The sequence below is a fragment of the Rissa tridactyla genome, chromosome 9, assembly GCF_028500815.1.
Source record: "Rissa tridactyla isolate bRisTri1 chromosome 9, bRisTri1.patW.cur.20221130, whole genome shotgun sequence".
In the NCBI taxonomy this organism is placed as follows: domain Eukaryota; kingdom Metazoa; phylum Chordata; class Aves; order Charadriiformes; family Laridae; genus Rissa; species Rissa tridactyla.
In genome coordinates this window covers 12,741,459-12,761,979 of record NC_071474.1, presented here as the reverse complement: position 1 = coordinate 12,761,979, position 20,521 = coordinate 12,741,459, and the positions used below count along the sequence as shown (strand labels likewise).

The 20,521-nt window shown below is 38.3% G+C and overlaps 1 protein-coding gene across 4 annotated transcripts in view; it reads left to right on the top strand.

Moving 5' to 3' along the window:
• SLC12A1 (solute carrier family 12 member 1) overlaps positions 1-16,844 on the top strand; it is a 53,507-nt gene extending 36,663 nt beyond the window's left edge. For 3 of the 4 annotated variants that reach the window (XM_054214341.1, XM_054214340.1, XM_054214344.1), the window contains 9 exons: positions 1,222-1,328; positions 2,214-2,296; positions 4,932-5,075; positions 7,018-7,149; positions 7,382-7,493; positions 9,835-9,921; positions 12,163-12,298; positions 14,619-14,686; positions 15,693-16,844. In XM_054214341.1, coding sequence (XP_054070316.1) covers positions 1,222-1,328; positions 2,214-2,296; positions 4,932-5,075; positions 7,018-7,149; positions 7,382-7,493; positions 9,835-9,921; positions 12,163-12,298; positions 14,619-14,686; positions 15,693-15,828 — 1,005 coding nt within the window. In that variant the 3' untranslated portion in view covers positions 15,829-16,844. The remainder of the gene's footprint in view (positions 1-1,221; positions 1,329-2,213; positions 2,297-4,931; positions 5,076-7,017; positions 7,150-7,381; positions 7,494-9,834; positions 9,922-12,162; positions 12,299-14,618; positions 14,687-15,692) is intronic. The other variant, XM_054214343.1, reaches the window with a different exon arrangement.
• The last annotated feature ends 3,677 nt before the right edge of the window (positions 16,845-20,521 follow it).

Sequence of the window (20,521 nt, the reverse complement as noted above, 5' to 3'; positions counted from 1 at the left end):
AGACAGTACGGAATTGACTAAAATACTCTGGGTAACAGTGACCCACTGGTAGGCCACCAGTGCTCTTTGTACACTTGCTGAATGGATGGTACAACTGAGCAAGATGAAATATTATTAATAAAGATCCCTTTGTTCTATCAAAGCCTCACAAGGACACTTCATCTTGGGTTTATACATTGTCTCAGTAGGAGATCCTTCTGATGTTTTTGAGAACTGTTACAGTCTGATGATCCTTTCCATTACTGCTTAAAACACTACTGCCAAAGTCAACTACTCGACCACAGATAATTCCCTTCCAGCAAACAGAAGGATAACCATATCATCATTATTGTAACCTAAGGACATCTGCATTGCTTTCTCAACCAATTATTCACTTCAATATAAATAGTGCAAATGTATCAGTGCTACTCAAAAAAACTCACGAAGATTCCAACATTTCCTATCTATTTTCTTTTTGCTAGTAGTAAAAACTGGCAAGTGTAACAGCTTGACAAGCTGGTGTATTTGTGGGTCTTCTCCTGAAGGTTCCCAAGACATTGTGTATTTAGATTTGTATAAAAATTAGGTTAGCTGAATCTAGATCTGACAACCCTTACTTATTGGGTTTTAGCATCCAGGCTCATTTATGCAGGCAATCTAATATCTTGACAAACCATTTGTTCTTCCTGTTTATAAACTGTAATTTTATCTATAAAGCATGCTCAGCTAATTTTGGATAATCTTTTGGAAAGAACACCGCAAACAGAACAGCAATGGTTTCTAAATTTAAGACAAACAAAAATTATTCTTAAGAGGATATGCCTTCTCTGCATATCATCTGAGGTGTTTTAAGAGACTTCAGACCCAGTTAATCTATTAAGTATTCCAAATCTGATAAAAGCTTTATGCTATTATGTTAGAATGAGCATATAAACAGTGCTTGAACTCTCTCTTGATTCCAAGTTATTGAACCATTTTAATGAGAGCATGTCAAGAAGAAATGCAAATGAATGCTAATTTAGCAAAACTACATTTCTGTCATCTAAAATCATTTATAGTTGGAATGATTTAGAGCTAATCTTTCCGCTTCCTGCATGGTTATGAGCATGAAGGACATTCATGAAATGCAATCTAGTTGTAAGTGTCTCCAGAACATTACTTCAGTTAGCTTTTGCCATTACTTTTCATTTACAGTAAAAGCATGTGTGTGTACCTTCTCAAGCAGTGTTTTAATATTGTTAGGCCTCAGGCTTGGGCAGAATGAAACCAAATACGTTGGTGATTGGATTTAAGAAGGACTGGAGAAATGCCACTGCCACGCAAGTTGAAAACTATGTGGGCGTTATACAGTAAGTCACAGCTCAGCACCTACTTTTTTTACTCCTCTCAGACTAGATTAATAGAGCATTCTATACAGAATTTGATGCGTAGAAACAATGTAAGAAAATACCGACAAATCTGAGTTTACACACACTAACTCTGTAACAGGAGTTTCTGACCATTAGAAAAGGCTCCTTGGCTTCACACACCTAGCAAGATCTGCTTAGCAAACACCTGGCACTGTCAGACCTGATGTGGCTTGACAGTGCTACATAAAGAAGCTGTACTGCTGTCAGCAGTACTTTTGCAGAACTGTATTTTCCCATTTTTAGTGGGCAGGAGCTCAAAGAAAAACAACCCTAATGTACATACTTAGGGAATAAGAGTACATCATGGAATTCTTCTTTTAAGCCTAGGAGACAGAGGAAGAGCCTTGCTTCAAATCTCATGCTTGCCTAAAGCTCAGCAGCTCTGTGGGTTGGGATTTAGCCAGGAAACAGTCATTTAGAAATTGGCTTCTTAGATTCTTGCTGAAAATTCACTCGTAAAACTGAAGCGAGTTAAAAAACAACAAAACCCACCCCAGATTTGTTTTTTCCTCAGAGAAGGGAGAAAAAAAAATTACCCAATGGTAACTTAGTTCCTAAAAAGTGTTGTCAGAAAGACCCGTTTCAGGAATAGCCTATCTGTCCCCATGCCCAATGATACCCTTTTTTCAAATGAGGGAAGAAAGTTGATAGTACTTTACTTAATCTTGGGCAATTCCTTCTGCGATTTTACCTAGAGCAGCCTAGTACATGGCAGTAATACCTCCCTCTGAGCACTAACACTTCTACTGATCTGCTCAAAGTAGTTTTCCTCATTGACATGCATGACGTGAAAGGATATTTATTCTTCTTTTTCTTTCTTTTCAGTGATGCCTTTGATTTTGAGCTCGGCATGATTATCGTCAGAATTAGCCAAGGATTTGATATATCTCAGGTCCTCCAGGTTCAAGGTATGTTGGTGACTCAACAGCTGAATATGTGTGCTGGTAACACTCAGCACGGGAAGGAATCTGACCATAGTCTTAGGGTCACTGTGTGGTTTCTAGAAGGTGGGGTTCCTATGCCCGTAACTTCTACAGTTCCTCCTTGCTTCTACAGTTTCAATCCTGCCCGAAATCCTTGCTGAAGCACTGGCAGTGACAGAAGGAGGCCAAGCCTCACACATTAAGGGGCTCTGCACACCAGAGAAGTCAACTCAACTCCCCCAGCAATTCCACCATAGGTGCACACTAAAGCAGTAAAATCATGCTGTGCCACAGCAACCACCCACTCCGGCATGTTTCCTTCCTGCTGTTGTCACATCTTCCTCCCTCTGCCTACCTGAGATCTCTGGGACTTGCAGCAATCAGGAAGCTGCACTTTTGGAACACTGGGGCCCAGGAGGTTCTCACCCCATGCAAAATATCTGGAACCCATAGGAAACATCAGTTCTCTTTTTCACCTTTTTGTTCATTCTTCCTTAGGTTAGCAGCGCATATCTCAGGGGGGGAAAGAGGAAAACCTTCCACCATATCTTCAGGGAGACATGCCACCTGGGTGGAAAAGGTAGAGGGAGACAGAGCACGCAGGCAGCATGAGGGGCTTCCAAGTGCCACATACATGGTGCCTTCATTCTTCCTTTTCATCTTTAGGACACAGAGGTCTTACTGGTTCCCCAGGTACCCTGAGGAAGGAATGACTCCTTATAAAAACCCCATCAGAACAATTCTCTAGGTTTTTGGTGCAACAATTTTCCACTTCTCATAAGTTTGTCCACTTGAGCAGACAGATACAGCCTAAACATGGACATTACTCCTAGCGTCCCTTGTCCTCCTCACCAGAGAACTCTTTTGTGTTATAAAGGAATTAGATAAAATCTATAGACATGGAACATATGCAGCATAAAAGAGAACGACGACTCTTTGCTGCCGCCTGCTGTAAATCTGCCTCCAGCTTCTCCCCCGGTTCCCAGAGACACACTGACCGCGCTCAGGACTGCTGGGGAGAACACACGGAAAGGACATAAGTACCTTACTAATTAAAACCAAAATTAAAGAGGACGGATTCCAGGGTGAAGCAACCCTCAAAAGCAAATCATCTCTCAGAATTAAAAGGCGCCAGAGACTCCTTTAAGAAACAAGGGTAGATGAATACTCACCCAGCAGACTCTGGCGGCTTGATGTGCGTGGAGAGCAACAGGGCAAAATTACGGGGACTTAAGAAAAAAATTTCAAGCTAATCACGCTTTTTTCCTCCCTCTTTCTGATAAGTCAAAGAGATCTGCCTGTCTCTACTTGCTCTAAGTTAGAAAATATCAGAAGACACAGTCATTAGAACACTAGTGAAACTACAGCAAATACCAACTTCACATTCATACAAACTAGCAAATGTTCTTCAAGTGTTAAGACACGAGGAATCAGAAAGAATTAGTAACACAGGGGGGAAAAAAAAAAAAAGGAAAACCTTCAATATGCAGAAATCTTTTGAAGCAGATACAAAGTCTCTGTAGTGGGAAAAAAAGAGATCATTGTATTCTATTATACTTGCTACAGCATTCTGCTTAATAGAGGAACCGAAAATTTAGATTTGAGTAACCATTAAGTTAGTGACTATCATCATGTCTGATAATCGGAAACATATGGCTGTCATGGATTCTAAAATGAAAGAAATTATATCCTTTTCTGTTGGCAACTGAGAGTGCCAACAGAGCACCGACTAGTGAAAGTTTGTTTTGGTTTTGGGGTTTGTTGGTTTGTTTGTTTGTTTTTTAAACACAATGTCTTAAATGAATTTACTTCACTCTCTAGTCCATGTATTACTCAAATAGAAGTTTTTCTTATGAAAAAAGCTTTCTGCAGGCAAATGCCTGTATCCTATTAATTAGTGCCTCACCATAATATATATTCCACAATAATACGTGGTACCTTTTTCTAAGCAAAAGTCTAATATTGGTAAATGAAACTGTACTTTTATATTACTGAATTTACAGAATGTTAGCTAAATCTTACATCTTCGCAGCAAATACTGAAAAAATTAAAACAGTAAAAATATTTCAGCATAGAAACTAATCACATATTCAGGATTTTTTTTTTTTTTTTTTTACATATTTATGAGAATCTCAAAGTCCAAAGCCACGTGACCTTGTTCTTAGAATACGGACCCAAGGGCTAGAACCCAATACATCAGCTTTCTTACTTTAGGAAAATAGCTTTCCTAATGTGTTTTCAAATTCTCAGGGAAAGAGACCAACTGAACAAATCCACAAAGATAACTCCATAAATAGTATCTCCTGTAACTATAAAATACAGTAATACTAATTTGATCCGGAAGAGAAAAATCTGAAAGCAGCTGAGCAGCACTTTAGTACACACCATTGCTGTAGGCGTGAGAACCCTATGTTAGGGCTTCCAGAGATGAATTCAGCTTCCTCCTCCCTACTGGTTTGCAAGGAAAAAGCATTTTAAAAGAGTTTTTCCTCCCAGCAGCTTTACATTGTGTACAAATTAGCACAACAGCAATTGCATCACTGCCATTATTTCAGTAAATGATTTAATTGAAAATAGAAAATGATGTGTTACCAGTTCCCTTACTTTTCCCAATATACAGAGGAATTAGAGAAGCTGGAGCAGGAGAGATTGGCACTGGAAGCTACCATTAAAGAAAATGATTTTGAAGAAGGAAGAAGCGGCATCCGTGGATTCTTCAGAAAAACCAACATGCTCAATATCTCAAAACATGAAACAAAAAAGGGTAAGTTCCAGAATGACAACTTCTCTCTGACCCTTCAATACATCACATTTTCACCAATATGCAAACTGGACTCAGGCCAAAACTCCTGAGCCACACAGAAACCTCTGGAACAGCACCTACCCACATCAATCCCGTCTTGGTGACCACAACCACATAATGCAGAATAGACTGACCGTCCTCTACTGGTAGGACATGCTACCTCATACAACACAACTATTTTTCCGCCCCTCATTTGCTAGGTGAACTTCTCAGCTCAGCTTATGTTGAATTCTATTTGTCAAAAATAGCACATATTTATTAAGGTTTGAGGAATACAGAACAACTTGATTTTTGTTTGGTTTTTTTTTTTTTTTTTTTTTATAGGGTATTTTCAGTTTTTAAACAAGAGGCCTTTTTTTCTCCTCTTTAAAGAAAACAGGAACATATGCACAATATTCAGGGAACAAGCAGTCTCACTTTACTCAACATACACACATGCACTCCCAGTACCCAGCTGAAAAACACGTAAAAATAGCACTACTGCTCTATATTCTAAGCATAATTTCATTAAAATGTACAAATGAAGGTGGTAAAAGTACTGAAAGTACATATACAGCATGCTGTCAAATAACTAATTAACACATAACTTAAATGTATAGGTGATGAAATCAAAATTACATTTCAGATATAGCAAAATGATACAGTAATACAGACAGAATTAAAGGTCTCATTTCACAATTGCTAGGCTGTAATGATAATGACCCACCTGAAGCCATGCTTGTATGCAGACAAGTATTTTCAGAATTTTCACCTGCAGAGACTACTACATCTGGCTGTGCATGCAACTCCCACAGGTATTAAGATGATCTACAGACTGAAAACATAAAATGTCATTATTCTTTACTTGGCAGACTTCAGTTCATTTTGCAGTCTTCAGTAGAATATATTTTTATAACAAATACCACAAGAATGTGAACCCCTGTTTCAACTACTCTTTTAGATTTAGTTCAGAAAAGCATAAAGGAAACATATATTATACACTTTGGCTCTATATATGAGATAGATTATGTTAATAAATATCCCTGCCTCTCCGTTTTGCTTATACATTCATCCTCCCCAGAGTTGTTGCATCGTCCAGCATAGATGCTACAGCTGTAAAGGAAAGCCAATAACTGCTTCAGAACTATCCTATTCACACTCTAGAAATACAGGAAAACCAAACAAAGCATTTTTCAGAACCCAGCAGATCAGAGGAAAAACCTCTAAAGAAGCCCGTCTGCTCCATTTAAAATACTGTTCTGACACCGTCTCTTTGAAATCATTGAAAGAGAAGCAGTAATAAAGCCACAGGCTTAAAAAAATGGAATGAGAGAAGATATCATTAGCACATAGGCAAGACTACTTTTTAAAGTCAGCCAAGCAAACAGCAAGAATCAAAGTTTATTTTCAATTAACAAGGACCCTCTCAAGCATAGGGAAGTTGCCACATATGCTTATGTTTTCTTAGCTTCACCCGTGCTCTCGCTGTACCCCATTAGCTGTCTTTGTCCATCATTATACTGTGCCTTTCAGGGAGCTTTGGACTTTACAACAGACAGCTTAGCTTGCAAATGATGCAAAATGATGCCATTTACTAGTAAAATCTATCAGATATTTCCCAACTGCTTTTTAAGGCCCCAGTGAGTTTTAAATTAACTAAAAAGATGCAGAGCACAAATAATCAGATAACCCTTTTCAAGAAGTTATAATCTAGTGACAAAATATTACACAAGCTTGGGTTTCTGTGTGTATGGGTGTATTAAAAGTCCATAGCATCCGTGCTGCAATTTTCTTCAGATTTAAAGTATAGAAATTATGTCAGAAACAGTTCATTTTCCTCAAGCTTTCTCTCCACTTGGCTCCCTGAAGTTACTTATTGCCTCACTCATCAGAAATCCTTCCACCTTTTTTTTTCCCATTACAGAGAGCACCATTAACACAATACAGTCAATGCACGTGGGTGAATTCAATCAGAAGCTGCTAGAAGCCAGCACTCAATTTAAGAAGAAGCAAGGAAAAGGTACAATTGACATTTGGTGGCTGTTCGATGATGGAGGTAAGGAATTCGAGCAAGAACTGCAGGGAGACAGATTTCTGTGTTACCAGATATAAAAACAGACTTGGGAATTTGCACAAAACTGTTTTCTTTTGAGATTACATAGTCAATTTTCTGTCTGGCTTAAATGTTTTAAGATTAATTTACATCCAACACTGCCGAAGTGAAGGATGGAATTTTTACCACACAATGCACTAATTTGATCTTCCTGCAATTTTATATGTTCTTCCAGGTCTAACAATCCTAATTCCTTACATTCTAACTATCAGGAAGAAGTGGAAAAATTGCAAATTAAGGATCTTCACTGGAGGAAAAGTCAATAGGATTGAAGAAGAAAAACTAGCGTAAATATATTTGTCTCACTGTTTAAAGAGTTTGAATTGATGCTGAACATAATGCACATACAACAGGAAGCTCGAAGTTTCTCAGCACAATGGGTGTGTTGTACTGTGGGCAGCATGAAAAAAAAAAAAAGATGTACTTGATAGAAAGGTGTTGAGCTTATGGCACAGCCCTCAAGGCTCAATATAAATTGTGATTACCAAAGGAAACTCACATCCAGCAATTTTTCCCATTAATAGCTCATATTTCTTGCTCTAAGAAGAGCGGTTTCCACTCTGTAATGAGAATATAATTAGTTTTATGGGATTTACATGAGATTGTCCAGTTAACAGTAAGTGAAATTGCACATGAAGTTTCTCATATGCAAATACCATAGACAGATAGCTCACATAAATGTGATCAACCGTGGTAAAATGTAAAAACCTTAAAGAGCAAGTTAATCAACTTGATTTGACTTAGCTTTTAAAAAAAAGTCTAGATTTCACTCACCTTCAAGCAAATGAAAGGTACTAATATAAACTTACTTTCTTCATGACTGTATATAGGACCTTTCCTTCCAAAGCACTTTACATGCTAGAGGCACAGTCATTTCATGACTGGTGGAAGCAGTTCAATTTGCAATGGACGGCAGTAACTGCTTAACAAAGAGCAGCAGCACCACCACAGTGAGTTAAAATCAACATGTCCAACCAAAACTCCATTGAAAAACAAGCGAGATGGACACAAGGACAGGAGTTAGAATTTAGCCAGCCTCAGAAAGACAGCTGCCACAGGGATGCTCCCTTAAGCTTTTGCTTTCACATAAAGCGAACTTTACTCTGCTGTGGTTCTGTCAGTTGTAAGGGTTACCCTAAATGTCACATCCTTCTATAGAAGAGATTCACAAGTGTTTGTACAAACTATTCTTATCATTGGGTAAAAAAAAAAAACAAACCACCTTACAGCTGCTCAAGGACCTGCAGGGAAGCATCCTCTGCTCTCTGTCCAGAGCCTGCCCACACTTGGTTGTTCAGGACTGCAACCGACTCCTGGATCTAGGTACTCAGGTCACCAAATTTTGTTGGGAGGGAGTAGGAGGTTTTGACATCAAATGGGATTTGTCAAAACATGTCAGATCTTCACAGAGGCAGTTCTGGCACCTGTATACACTGCTTGTCCTACAAAACTCAGAGTGAACAGCATGGTCAGTACAGTTGACAATGACCTAATTTGCCTCCAAGAAACGAATACGTGTATGTATTTCTCCCTAAACATTAGCTTTCCTCAACAGGAAAGCTATTCTACCCATCACACACAGCAGCCTTCAAAGAGACAAGTCTGGAGGCTGGGTGGCTATTTACAATTTCATCCATTGCATTTCCAATTCAGAAATTATCTGGACTTTTGCTAACATGTAATTCCCAAATACTAAAAGCTTTCCACAGAAGTTGAGACTTTGCTCTTTTTAGCATTCAAAGCAAGGATTGCCCCAGGGGACATCAAGATTTATATAAGCAGTATGTTCTTATATAAGAAAAAAGAAGTAGTAAATTCTCAGGTCATAAGTAAATATGTATTTCTATCATGGTTTGCTCCTGGGAACTTTTTGACCTTTTCAAATTACAAAGCTTACATACCAAAAAAAAAAAGGGGGGGGGAGGGGGAAAGAAGGTGGGTGGAGGAGGGGAAGAAGATACATGCTCCCAACCATGCTTCAACCAAAGGCAAAACTGACGTGATGAAACCTCTCTAACCTCAGCACAAACACACACAAAGCTACAAACTGTTCCTCCTGCCAGTTGGGGCAGAAAAGCAAAGTATTTTCTTTTATGAAAATATGTAAAGACAACATGCAAGTAGATCAATATAATTTCATGAATGAAAGAGTTTCTTTAAGCATTGCATATCAACCTTCCGGACCAAATTTTCACTAACACATTTACTACCAGTGTTGTACATACTCCATGCATAGAATTCTGGTAGTAATAGAATAACAGAACACTTCTCTAAGTATTGGAGAATTCTGTCCTACTGTATTTTGAGTATTTTCCTTTATAATTCAAGCCTTTACACATACTTAAAGTACCATTTTTTCACAAAATGTAAACACCCTCCCCTCTGTCTGCTATTCATTTCAATTTTTTGTGGTTTTCATCGATCATCAGTTAAATGAATTATACTACAGCGATCACATCAATCCAGTTCTGTAATTGGAAACAGAAATACTAAAGCATTTAAAGTAATTTGTCATAAAATTAAAGATAACGAGACAACTGCATTTGATATCTTAACTCATTTATGAGTGCTCTTTGATGCAAGACACTCAGAAATATAGTGATAAAATGTTCTCTCTCTTGTTTTCAGGATGGCTTCACTTCTAAGCAAATTCAGAATAAAATTTGCTGATATTAATATCATTTGTGATATCAATATAAAGCCCAACAAAGAGAGGTAAGAAACATTACCAAAATCCATTATTTCTCAGTCAGCCTTTATCAGGAGCTTGTTTCTTTTACGTTGAGCATTAAAAAAAAAACCACAAAACACACCACAAAGAATAACAGTCACTTTATTGCAATCAATTCCTAAGTGCCTAGAGCAGGAAAAAGAAAATAACCTTTTAGCAATCACAACTCAAAGCGTCAAAACTATAGGAAGCCTTTTTCTTTATGTTGTAATGATAAGACTTAATTTTAATAAAGACTAATTAGACACCATACTTGCAAGCCAGTAAATTTAACAGGCATTTTATGATGGCTTTTCATTTCTATTTAGGTTGCCATAGACTCCCCTTCATCATATTATTCAGTCAGTCACAGTCCTCTTGTAAAATCAACATCTCTGCCTTCTGGGTTTTACCATGAGTTCATAAACTTAACATTTTTCTAGCCAAACATAAGCATACTTCTCCTTTCCCATGAGGACAATATTATAATACTCCCCCATCACTCAAATATAATGAAGGTTCAATGTTTTTAAAAATTAACTTATCTAAAGAATTGATGTTCTTAGGCATAGGTTAGGAAGTTGATGAAACTGTGCAGGAAGCTTCACCTCCAACTGCATTAGCTAAGAAGAAAAATAAATCTTCAAGTCCTTGCTTTCTAAAATATATCTCTGTAGAAATCACCTATTTCTTCTGCTTTATGTAGACAAAAGTATATAGTAGGTTCCTCAGGGAATAACTGATTCCTAACTCAATTCACAATATTGCTCTTGGTCTTAAAGATCCTCTGAAAACATTCTCACCTTGCTGTGGAATCTTCCATCCCATCTCTTACTTCCCTCTTGATAGGTCCATGGCTATTTCATAGTCAAAGGGCTCCTCTCCCCCACCCAAAGCTTTTCCTCTGTGTTCAAGTGCAACCACAGGTTAGTCTCTTAATCCTTCTGTGTCCCGTTTCTCCACACACCGATAACTTTGAAAAAACAGTATTAGATTCACCAGTGTTTCTACAGTGCATTGGAGATTTTGACTTAGGAAATGCAATTAAAAAAAGATTTTATTACTAGATACCTAAAGTCACTTACTAGTGCCCTCTTGTTTGCTCAGTTAGTTTCTTTTAATTATATAAAGAACTGTGTAGAATACTTCTAATTTTTCCAGTACTATGCAGTGATTTTATATTAAAAAAAACTATTAAAAAGAATTTGTATCTGGCATTAACATAAAAACCAAATGCATTTGCTGCATCAGCACTATCTGAACAGAACACTTTTCAGACATTTGCTAGTCCACTGTATCTCTTTCCCAGATAGTATCCCATTTTCTTCACTAATAAGAGGATTATCATTATTTTACATACTGAAACAGGCACTACGGATGTTGACAAACTCTCTGTCAACTTAGCAACAGCAACATTAAATGCTGCATGTCACAGCCTTTAACCCATCTCTTGACTTCCTGGCCATACGGCAAAGTCCAACCAGTGCCCAGCCTCCCATTTCACTTTACAGTGAGGCCTGTCAGCATAAAGTGCTCATAGAAATACACTTATATTAATACAAAAGAAACGCCCTGACGTCTCTGTGGGATGATAGAAACTTTCAACAAAAGGGCAAGCAGGGAGGTACAGAAGGATGATAAGCTTCTCCAGGTGATGACAGTCAAAAGCTTCAAGAAACAAATTGAAATTTAGTGAGAAAATCCGTGGAAAAGTTGGGAAATGAACACAAATCTGAGCCCCCATATAACAAAAAACCTACAGCATTTCCTTCAGCCCCTTGCCACAGGAGATTTACACCAGCTGTTTCTCCATTTCATTAAAACTGTAACAGTAAAACTATACAAGTCAGGCAATGGCTCCAGCTAATGCTAAAACAATAATAAAAGCTCAGTATTTATGAGGAGCCCCATATCCATTATTAACATTAGTAACCAATACACTGCAGTTTGGAGTTACTGTAGAACTCATTTCAGTATTTTTGCTACAACCAGGAAAACACAGAAAATTCTCTGCAACTATAATAGGCCAAATGCAGTGTTTAATTATCCTCAAATAACCTTTTAATTATCCTCAAATAACCCCAACATATTGAAGTGACACAGCTATAACTTGGAGCACAAGAATAGTTAGAGATTCTGCTGTTCTTCAGCTACAGTTATAGTCCGTGGTGCGTGCCATACATGGTGTCTGTACGTTAGTGAGTTCATACCCTGCAGCAAGGCCTCCTTTGTAATTTCTGTTTCAGCTGGAAATTCTTTGAAGAGATGATTGAACCATATCGCCTCCATGAAAGCTGCAAAGATATAACAACTGCTGAGAAATTAAAGCGAGAGACTCCATGGAAAATTACAGATGCAGAGCTGGAAGCATTCAAGGAAAAGGTAAAGCCCTGCCTGCCTTCTTACATCTGTACCTTTTCTTACACTCCAGAAGTTTGAAGCGATTAGTAAGAAAATGTGAAATACCAGATACAAAATTAGAAACATGGCATGTACAAACCCGTATTTGATATTTACAAATTGGATTTATATTGTAAACACGGCAGAGGTGTGTTACGATTGCATTATGCAGCACTCTGTAAGACCTTGGCATGTTTACCCAGTATTTTCCAGGCTGATGAGAAGCTCTGCCCACATCAGAGCCAGCCAAAGGAAAACCACCTCTGAACCAGAAGCCACACAGTACTGTGCTGAGCCCAAGCTAGTAAGATCTGCTGAGTGGTTTATTAAATGGCTCCACTGTTTTAGAGCTTGGACCTCTTAGAAAGTGCAGTTCCAAACATTCACCACTTTGGGAAATTTAAAACTGCATCCAGACCCTCCAGCTGGCTCCAGGAATTTTTCCAAAGGCAAGATTTAACACGGATTCTTACCTCAACGGCAGAGCGAAGACTAAACCTGCCTACAACACGGGAGCTCTCCCACAGTTCAGAGGCACTCTAAGGCTGATGTTGGCTGATCCACTGGGTGAATAAGAGCCCAGGCTGCTCTTTAATTCTGTTGAAACATACCTTTTTAGCAAAGAACCGCCAGGCTTCATCAGGCCAGTGCCGAAAGCACACTGCAAACTCTTCTACCCCTAAGAGACGAGTTCTCCTCTAACTGACAGAGAATTAATCTAGCAATTTTATTTATGGTTCCTGTTGGATTAACCTGAGTGCACTGAGAGTTTAGTTATCTCCACTTTATGGTGCTGGTAACTTCCTCAGTGGAGCAAGGATTGTGAGTCTGAGCTCAGAGCCGCTAGAGGTCACAGCCTGACATTAACATAAGCTGAAATCAATGGTGATTTAAAATAACACACTGCACTACCGACTGCAGCGGCTGGGAAGCAGACTGACTGCTCACTGTATTACTCTTTTCATAGATTTGATAACCAGCACAAAGTTACAGTAGTCAGCTGTGGGCAGAAAACTTTTGAAGTACTCTCAGCATAAATCATCAAAACTTGGGAGTCAGAGCCCTTAGAACATTTCAGTATAAAAGACAATGGGAATATAATCCCAGATACACACACTTGTGTGCAGAACCAGTGAGCATACAACAGGAAAGAGATATATGATTAAGTTTGGTCTTATCTAGGTCACTAACTAAAGAACCAAGAAAAAAACCCATAGGTTGGAAGCAGTCAGCAATATGAAAATGCCAAATCTCTCTTTAAAATAAGAACAGCAACAAAAAGTTTAGTTTACACACCTAGAAAGACATGGCCCTTATCTTCAGAAGTAAGGCAGTTCTGGGAATATTATGGAGGACATTAGAACACGTTTAAAATTCAAGAGAGAAAAACCTGGCAGCACAGATAAAGTGTGATGTTATAGGATGACTCTCATGAGATAACAACTGGCTAAATTATGAGGATTCTTACCTATATAATGTGTAAAAGAATCGTGAAATTTCTGTAGAGAAGGAAAATTTAAGGTCTGAATGGAGAAAAAGCAGCTTTTTACATTCTCCAGGGAAAGAGAGAATAAAATTTCTAAGACCAGTTAAGATACATCTATTTCCCATGCTGTAATCTCCCTCTACAAAAACCTGCCCTGGTCTCTTGTTCCCTATGACTTGTGTTAAATTATAAAAAACTTTGAGGGCCTGAGCCTGATCTTGGATGAGTTTCAAAGTAACAGCGACTTATGCAATTTGTAAAAGTCCATAGAAATAAGCAATACATAAAGCAGCTAAGTCTTACTCCAGACTCTTGGTCTTTTGTTTAAGAGGTGAACTTCTGGCAAGGCGCTCACTTTCACTTACACAGTGACATTCAGCTCTACCAGCACAGCAGCTGGACACTAACAAAATACATGAATTAATATATTAACCGCCATCAAACAATAGCACAACAGAGTCTCTGCACACTGACTATACTCCATAGCCAAAGAAATACGTAAAAACTATGTCTGAGCCAGCTCTGGTACTCTGTCAGTACAAAAATAATCCCCATCCCCAGGAAATCTTACACAGTGGTGAACAACTCTGGTCCCCATGAAGTTATACTAATCCAGAAGCATGGCTTAGCCTCATGTTTTGCCATCTCTATCACTCTAGACCACAGGGCAGACCTGGCTTTCAATGTTGCCAGAGCAACAGCAGAAAATCTTGCAGGCAATGGCTGGTGTAGAAGTCCATGAGGCACCAGAACTGGGGATCACTGACCTAACTGATTTTTTTTTTTTTTTCTTTTCCCCTGTTTTGTTTTAATCAGAGTTACCGCCAAGTCCGTCTGAACGAACTCTTACAAGAGCATTCGAGGGCAGCTAACCTCATTGTTCTGTGAGTTGCAAGATTTTGGTTCTAACTTTGAGAATAATCATCTAATGTGTAAAGGGATTCTGGACTAGAGCAACAGAAACGCTTGCGTTAATTCATTGAGGGCAAAAATAATCTTTTAAGTATGTTTTGAAGGACTTGCATCTGGACTGATAGTTCTCTGGGACTACGCTGAATATGAATCTTTCCTAGTAAATCTTCATAGCTTAAAACAAAGCTCTGCTCATGAAAGTGTCAAAGATGCAATCTTCACATCCAAATCTACATATTGAGTGTTACACCTGCTTACTCATCTGCAGAAAATACAAATTTTTCTTTCTTTCCCCCCAACTATTAACAACTCAGAGAAAGGATTCTTTTGGTTTGCACACAACAAATGGCATTGTCAGCCAAAACCTACTTGGAACCATGTGAAATTGAAAAAGGATGATGCAATTGCATAAAGAAAAAGAGGCCACCAATACAATCACCAAAAAAAAAAAAAAAAAAAGCATCAGCCATTTTCAGAATCAATTTTTAGTTAGAGCAGATAAACCTAATTCGGTTTCCAAAAAGGGGTGATCAGGTAGTGTTTACCATAAATTGACACATACTTTAAAACTCCCATTTCACAGTAATTACAGATCAGAACATAAGCTGATGGATGGCAAAACTCTTTTTTAAAGATCATATTATGTGTGGGTTTTATGACCCAAAAAATGCTTCTTTACCAGTTTAAGGTTACAATCACAAGCAGTCCATGCCCAGTACAACTAGCCACATTAACAGCACTAACCAGGTGAGATAGAGTTTGCAGGATTAAGGCCTAATATTAGCCTTAATCTTTATAATCTTATAAAGATTACAGAGCTTTGTGCATTATAAGATTAAAACAATCATGTACTCTAATTATGAACAGAGTTGTATATAAACAGTTGATGTTTACTACTTAATATTTAGTGAGATGCATGTTTTCAGGGCTACCCCTGTCTTCATAATGTTAATTTTATTTTTCTCTCTGTCTAAACAGGAGCCTCCCAGTGGCAAGAAAAGGAGTAGTGTCTGATTACCTTTATATGGCTTGGCTAGAAATTCTCTCCAAGAACCTTCCTCCAGTCTTAATGGTCAGGGGCAACCACAAAAATGTACTGACTTTCTATTCTTAGGAAAACATCAGCGCCTAGAATATTCCTTGCTTGATTTCAACACCTACGTTTTTAATCGCAGAGATTTATTAAAGATGCACTTATCTAATACAGATCTAAAACTTAGTAACTGACAGAAAAATTTTCAAAAATCCAAAGCAACACAGTGAAGAACTAGACAAAAAAATGTAAATGGTCCCTGCTGGTGTTACACTCCAGTACAGGCAAAAGAAGGAAAATCTACCTATATCTATATTTATATATCTTTCTCACATAAAACAGCAAATATTTTGAATGCACAAAGAAGAAAATCCACTAATTTTATAAGGTATTGAAAACGATTTTGATATTTATCTAAGAAAGCCGAAATTAACTACTATAATACAAAAAGCATTAAATCTATAAGTAAATGCTTCTTTCAAATTGCGTTGTCATAGTTGCTAGTAGACATACAGGAGGATTTCAATCACATGCACCAACTTGGGAGAGAGAAAAAAACCTGTGTGGTATCCACCATGTCAAAGTCATAAACTGATATAATGCAAGCAGGATAACTGTGATGCTGTTTAATTATAATATTGCCAAATCAGGACCTATGCCCTCAGCAGATGCTTTTACCTAAATTGTTCTGCTAATTTATATTAATTAAAATGCTCCTAATTAACTGACAGTCAGTTACATACATAACGTTACGTACATAAAAATATGGACTCTATATGACAAGACTTGATAATGAATTTTCAAGCTCTGACATGGAATGGAATGTATTGCAATAATTAAATGTTTAAATAATTCATAATTAAATGTAAGTAAATTCACAAAGAAATTAGTGAAATAATAAGTATTCTGACAATTTTTGCTATGAATGTTACAGGTTAATACAATCTGACATTATACTTTGGGATAATATGTACAGTGATTTATGTGATTAGAAAACAAAATAAACTCCATTAGCTGAGTTGAATGCCTTATTTTTTGATTTATATAAAATATTCCTCTTATTTTTAGATTTTCTAAAAAATACTCATTACACACTAACTTGAAATAAAGGAAATCCATTAAGTTATGTAATTTTTCTATTTTCTATTCTGCAGCACTATAGTACTTTATCAATTCAGCTGTCAATAAAAACAGCTTCTCTTTTCAATGGGGAAAGTCATACCCCACGTGTAAGCATTATTTAAATTTAAGACCATTACGGAGCACAGCTAATTTAATTACTGCAGTTCTGCAACTCCTTTGCAGAGATCAACCAAAACCTAAGCCCCAGGAAAGCGAGGGGACCCTGAATTTCACTAAATGTTTATTTTAAAGCATCTCTCAGATTCCATCTTTGCTTGAATTATTAGAATATAACTTGTGGAGGATCTAGCACTCCATCTCCAAAAATGACAAATATTTGGTATTCATATTTTTCTTGAGTTCAACAGCAGCAATTTAGCAGAACATGGTAATGTAGCCCAATAATCCATCTATTTTCTCCATCTATTAAAGACAGGATAGGAAATTCTGGTATTTTTCTCATAATGTTCTTCCTTCACTCCTTCTGACACACTTACAGCCAGGTTGAAGGATCATTTTGCAGTTTAACTGCATGACACAGATATATGAGTTTCCTAGATATACTAGGCTTCCTGCACAGCTCTAAGCAAACCAAACCTCACACTCTGTACCTGCAAAACAGGGAGATTATTCTTATACTTTGCAGTGATGTCAGCAGTGATACATGCTGTCAGGCCCTTCCACCTTTGTAGAATTGCAATGGCCACCACCCTTTCCACCTTGCTTCAGACACTAAACAGGTATAATCTGCGTGTGGTACCCAAGGCAGTCAACAGACAAAAAAAGAGCTTTTAGGGAGGCTCCACTTAGGCCTTCTGTAAGTGTGTTTCTTATCACATTCTATGGAAGGACCTGGGGGAAACACATACCTGCACTAAGCCCTTCAATTATGTACATAACAGGGGATTGTTTCCTAACAATCTGATCTGGGGGACCTGAGCAGATCCAAAAAGAGAAGGAGCACAGTATGAACCAGCAGTGGCACTTTCTATACTATTCGCGCTTTTCTCTCATAAACGCATCGTTGTGGGCATTGCAACAATTAATCCCAAGAGCTGTGTTTCTAAAACAACAGCCATTAAAAACTAAGTACTAACATACATATCACTGTAAAACTCCTTGCTTACACTACAGTGATTAATTAGAAGATGTACCCACACAACAATGTTATGGGATTTATAACAAGCAGCACAAACTCTAGACGCAACAGTACTTAACTACCTGAAAGTGTTATTTCCACAAATTCACAAGTGATTTCAACATAGCAGTTTCCCAGGAGCTTCTGTTTCTCATTCCTCACCATGATTTCTGAAGTGTGTGTATGACCATTTTGGAGACCACAGTAATTATGGACTCTCTTAAATTGCAACTTCAATTGCAAAATTTTGTTAGTCCACCTACCTCTTTTCCCACTCTGTAACAGACACTTCCTCTTTTACATACATTATGCATAAAACAACTGCTGAATTTTAATCACCATGTTAGTAACTGAATTCTGATTACAAGTTTGACATCTCTAGAAAAACATAGCTCTAAAGCTGTCTAGCACATTTTGAGCTTATATCACACTACCAGCTCTGCAGATTTATATAATCTGGGGTTGATTTGAGCAGCCATGACAAATGCAAGCATAGATAAGGTGGCTAGGGACATTAAAGTGTGAAAATACTGTTGCTATGAAGGAAGAACAAAGAATATTTTGAGTCTTCTTCAAAAGCGTAGGCATCCCGCACAGCTAAGCTTGTGCCTAAGGGCCTGTTAAAACGATCCACTACCGCTCCTCTCATTAGTGAATCTTACCTTTCCCTCCTAACATTAGTGGAGCTCCAACAGGTAACACAGAAGGCATTTCATCATAGTTCTGAGAATACATTTTCCTTAAAACTTTTTACAACCACTGGCAAGTTCCCCGTCTTGATCACATACCCCTAGGGCATAGTGCTTAGGAACGGTAACAGGCATCCTCACCCAGTGCTCCAGAACAGCATTCTTCCAACATGCCTTTCACTAGAGTTATGGTCCACAGAGATTAGTTTTGGGGGGTTTTGTTTGTTTGTTAATTTTAAATCAGCAACCCAATAGTGCAAGTAGAAAAGCTACCTCACGAAAAAGGCATCACATTCTGAAGATAAACAGTCGCAACTGCTCAAGCCACATTGTGCAAAGTGCATACCGCTATTGTACTTCACAGCGAAAGGAGTTCTCCAGCATCATAATCACAAAGTATAAAGCTCCATCCATTTGCAAAGTAAATTCTGCCAGTCTTAACCTCTGCAATTTGCATTACATCTTTGAAAAGTCCTACCAAAAGCCTTCCTGGCTAGGCAAAATATGACAGGCTGCCCTTCATTCTCAGAAAACCTGGACGTTCCTCGTCTTTCCCCTGTGCTTTCTCCCCCCCCCCCCCCCCCGTGATTCCACATGGTATTTCAAGATCTTCTTTAAGGCAGAAGCAGTTTCAGCAACTGATTAGTAGCTTACATGTGACAGATAAGGCAACAGGTAACGTGAATTAGCAGTGAAGTTGTAGATACTGGGAAAACAGCTGCAGAGTTTTAGCTATTACTAACTCATTTAACTCCCCGAACCTGTGTCACCTCCCTTCTGGCAGAGGTTCCTGACTTATCAGCAAATCTGGGAGAACAGAATTTGAGCAACCCTCAGCCTTTTCAACTTGAAGTTTGGTGGTCTCCTTCAAATTTCTGCCTCTGTCCGTTTGACTGTCATTGGACTTCAATGAAGTGACTGAGGATCACTCCAGGGTCCTGCTCTCTCTCCCCTGCTATCCCATTGTAACTTTTGTCAGAAGGCCAATAAACCCTTAAGGTGCTGCAGCTGTTTGCCAAATGAGTGACTCAGTCCTGAAGTTACAGGTGAGGAAAATCCAGGGTTTGTAACAGTGCGGTTCAGCACACATCAGACCACTGTTTAAACATCTATCCATTCTGGTACCTGGTTGGCACAGCCCCTTGGCAGGTGTGTAGCCCATCGAGGCTGCGTGGCTGCCGAGGGAACACCTCGCACTGGCCTTGCCTCTGCTAGAAAAAAAAAAAGGAAAATGTAGTCGTGCCAGTGCAACAACAAACAAATATAGCAAATTTTAGCTTGCATTCTGCACAAACAACAAGAGCAATAACCCACAGTCACGCCATTGCTGGAGTTTCATCAGAAGAAATTCAGTTGCAAACAAAATAAAGCACTAAGGTTGTGCTGGAACAGAGTAAAAAGCAACGGCAAAATTCCACAGCCCCCCTCACTGTACAGCAAAACACATAATCAAAAACAGAGCTTAATTATAAACAAAATAGAGCTTAATTATAAACAAACACCCTCACAGCAGCCTTTTAAATTAAAAACCTTAATCACTGTGAGAAGACAGCTGTTCAGAGTGGGACTGGGGTGGGGAATCTCTCTTTAACGCCAGTTTTCTTCTAATAAAAATGCTCTTTCTAACACCAAAACTTCAGTGGGGAGAATTTTACAATTATTCCTGAAAGCAACTCTATGTTTCTTTCTGTGTACCACAAAGCAGCCTCCACTCCTACTCTCAATCTAAGTAAAAGGCTATTGTTCATCAAAGTCAGGAGGAAATGCCCAATGAAGAGCAGCACTAATCAGCAATCAAGAATGCAGGAATGTCAACCAAGTGACT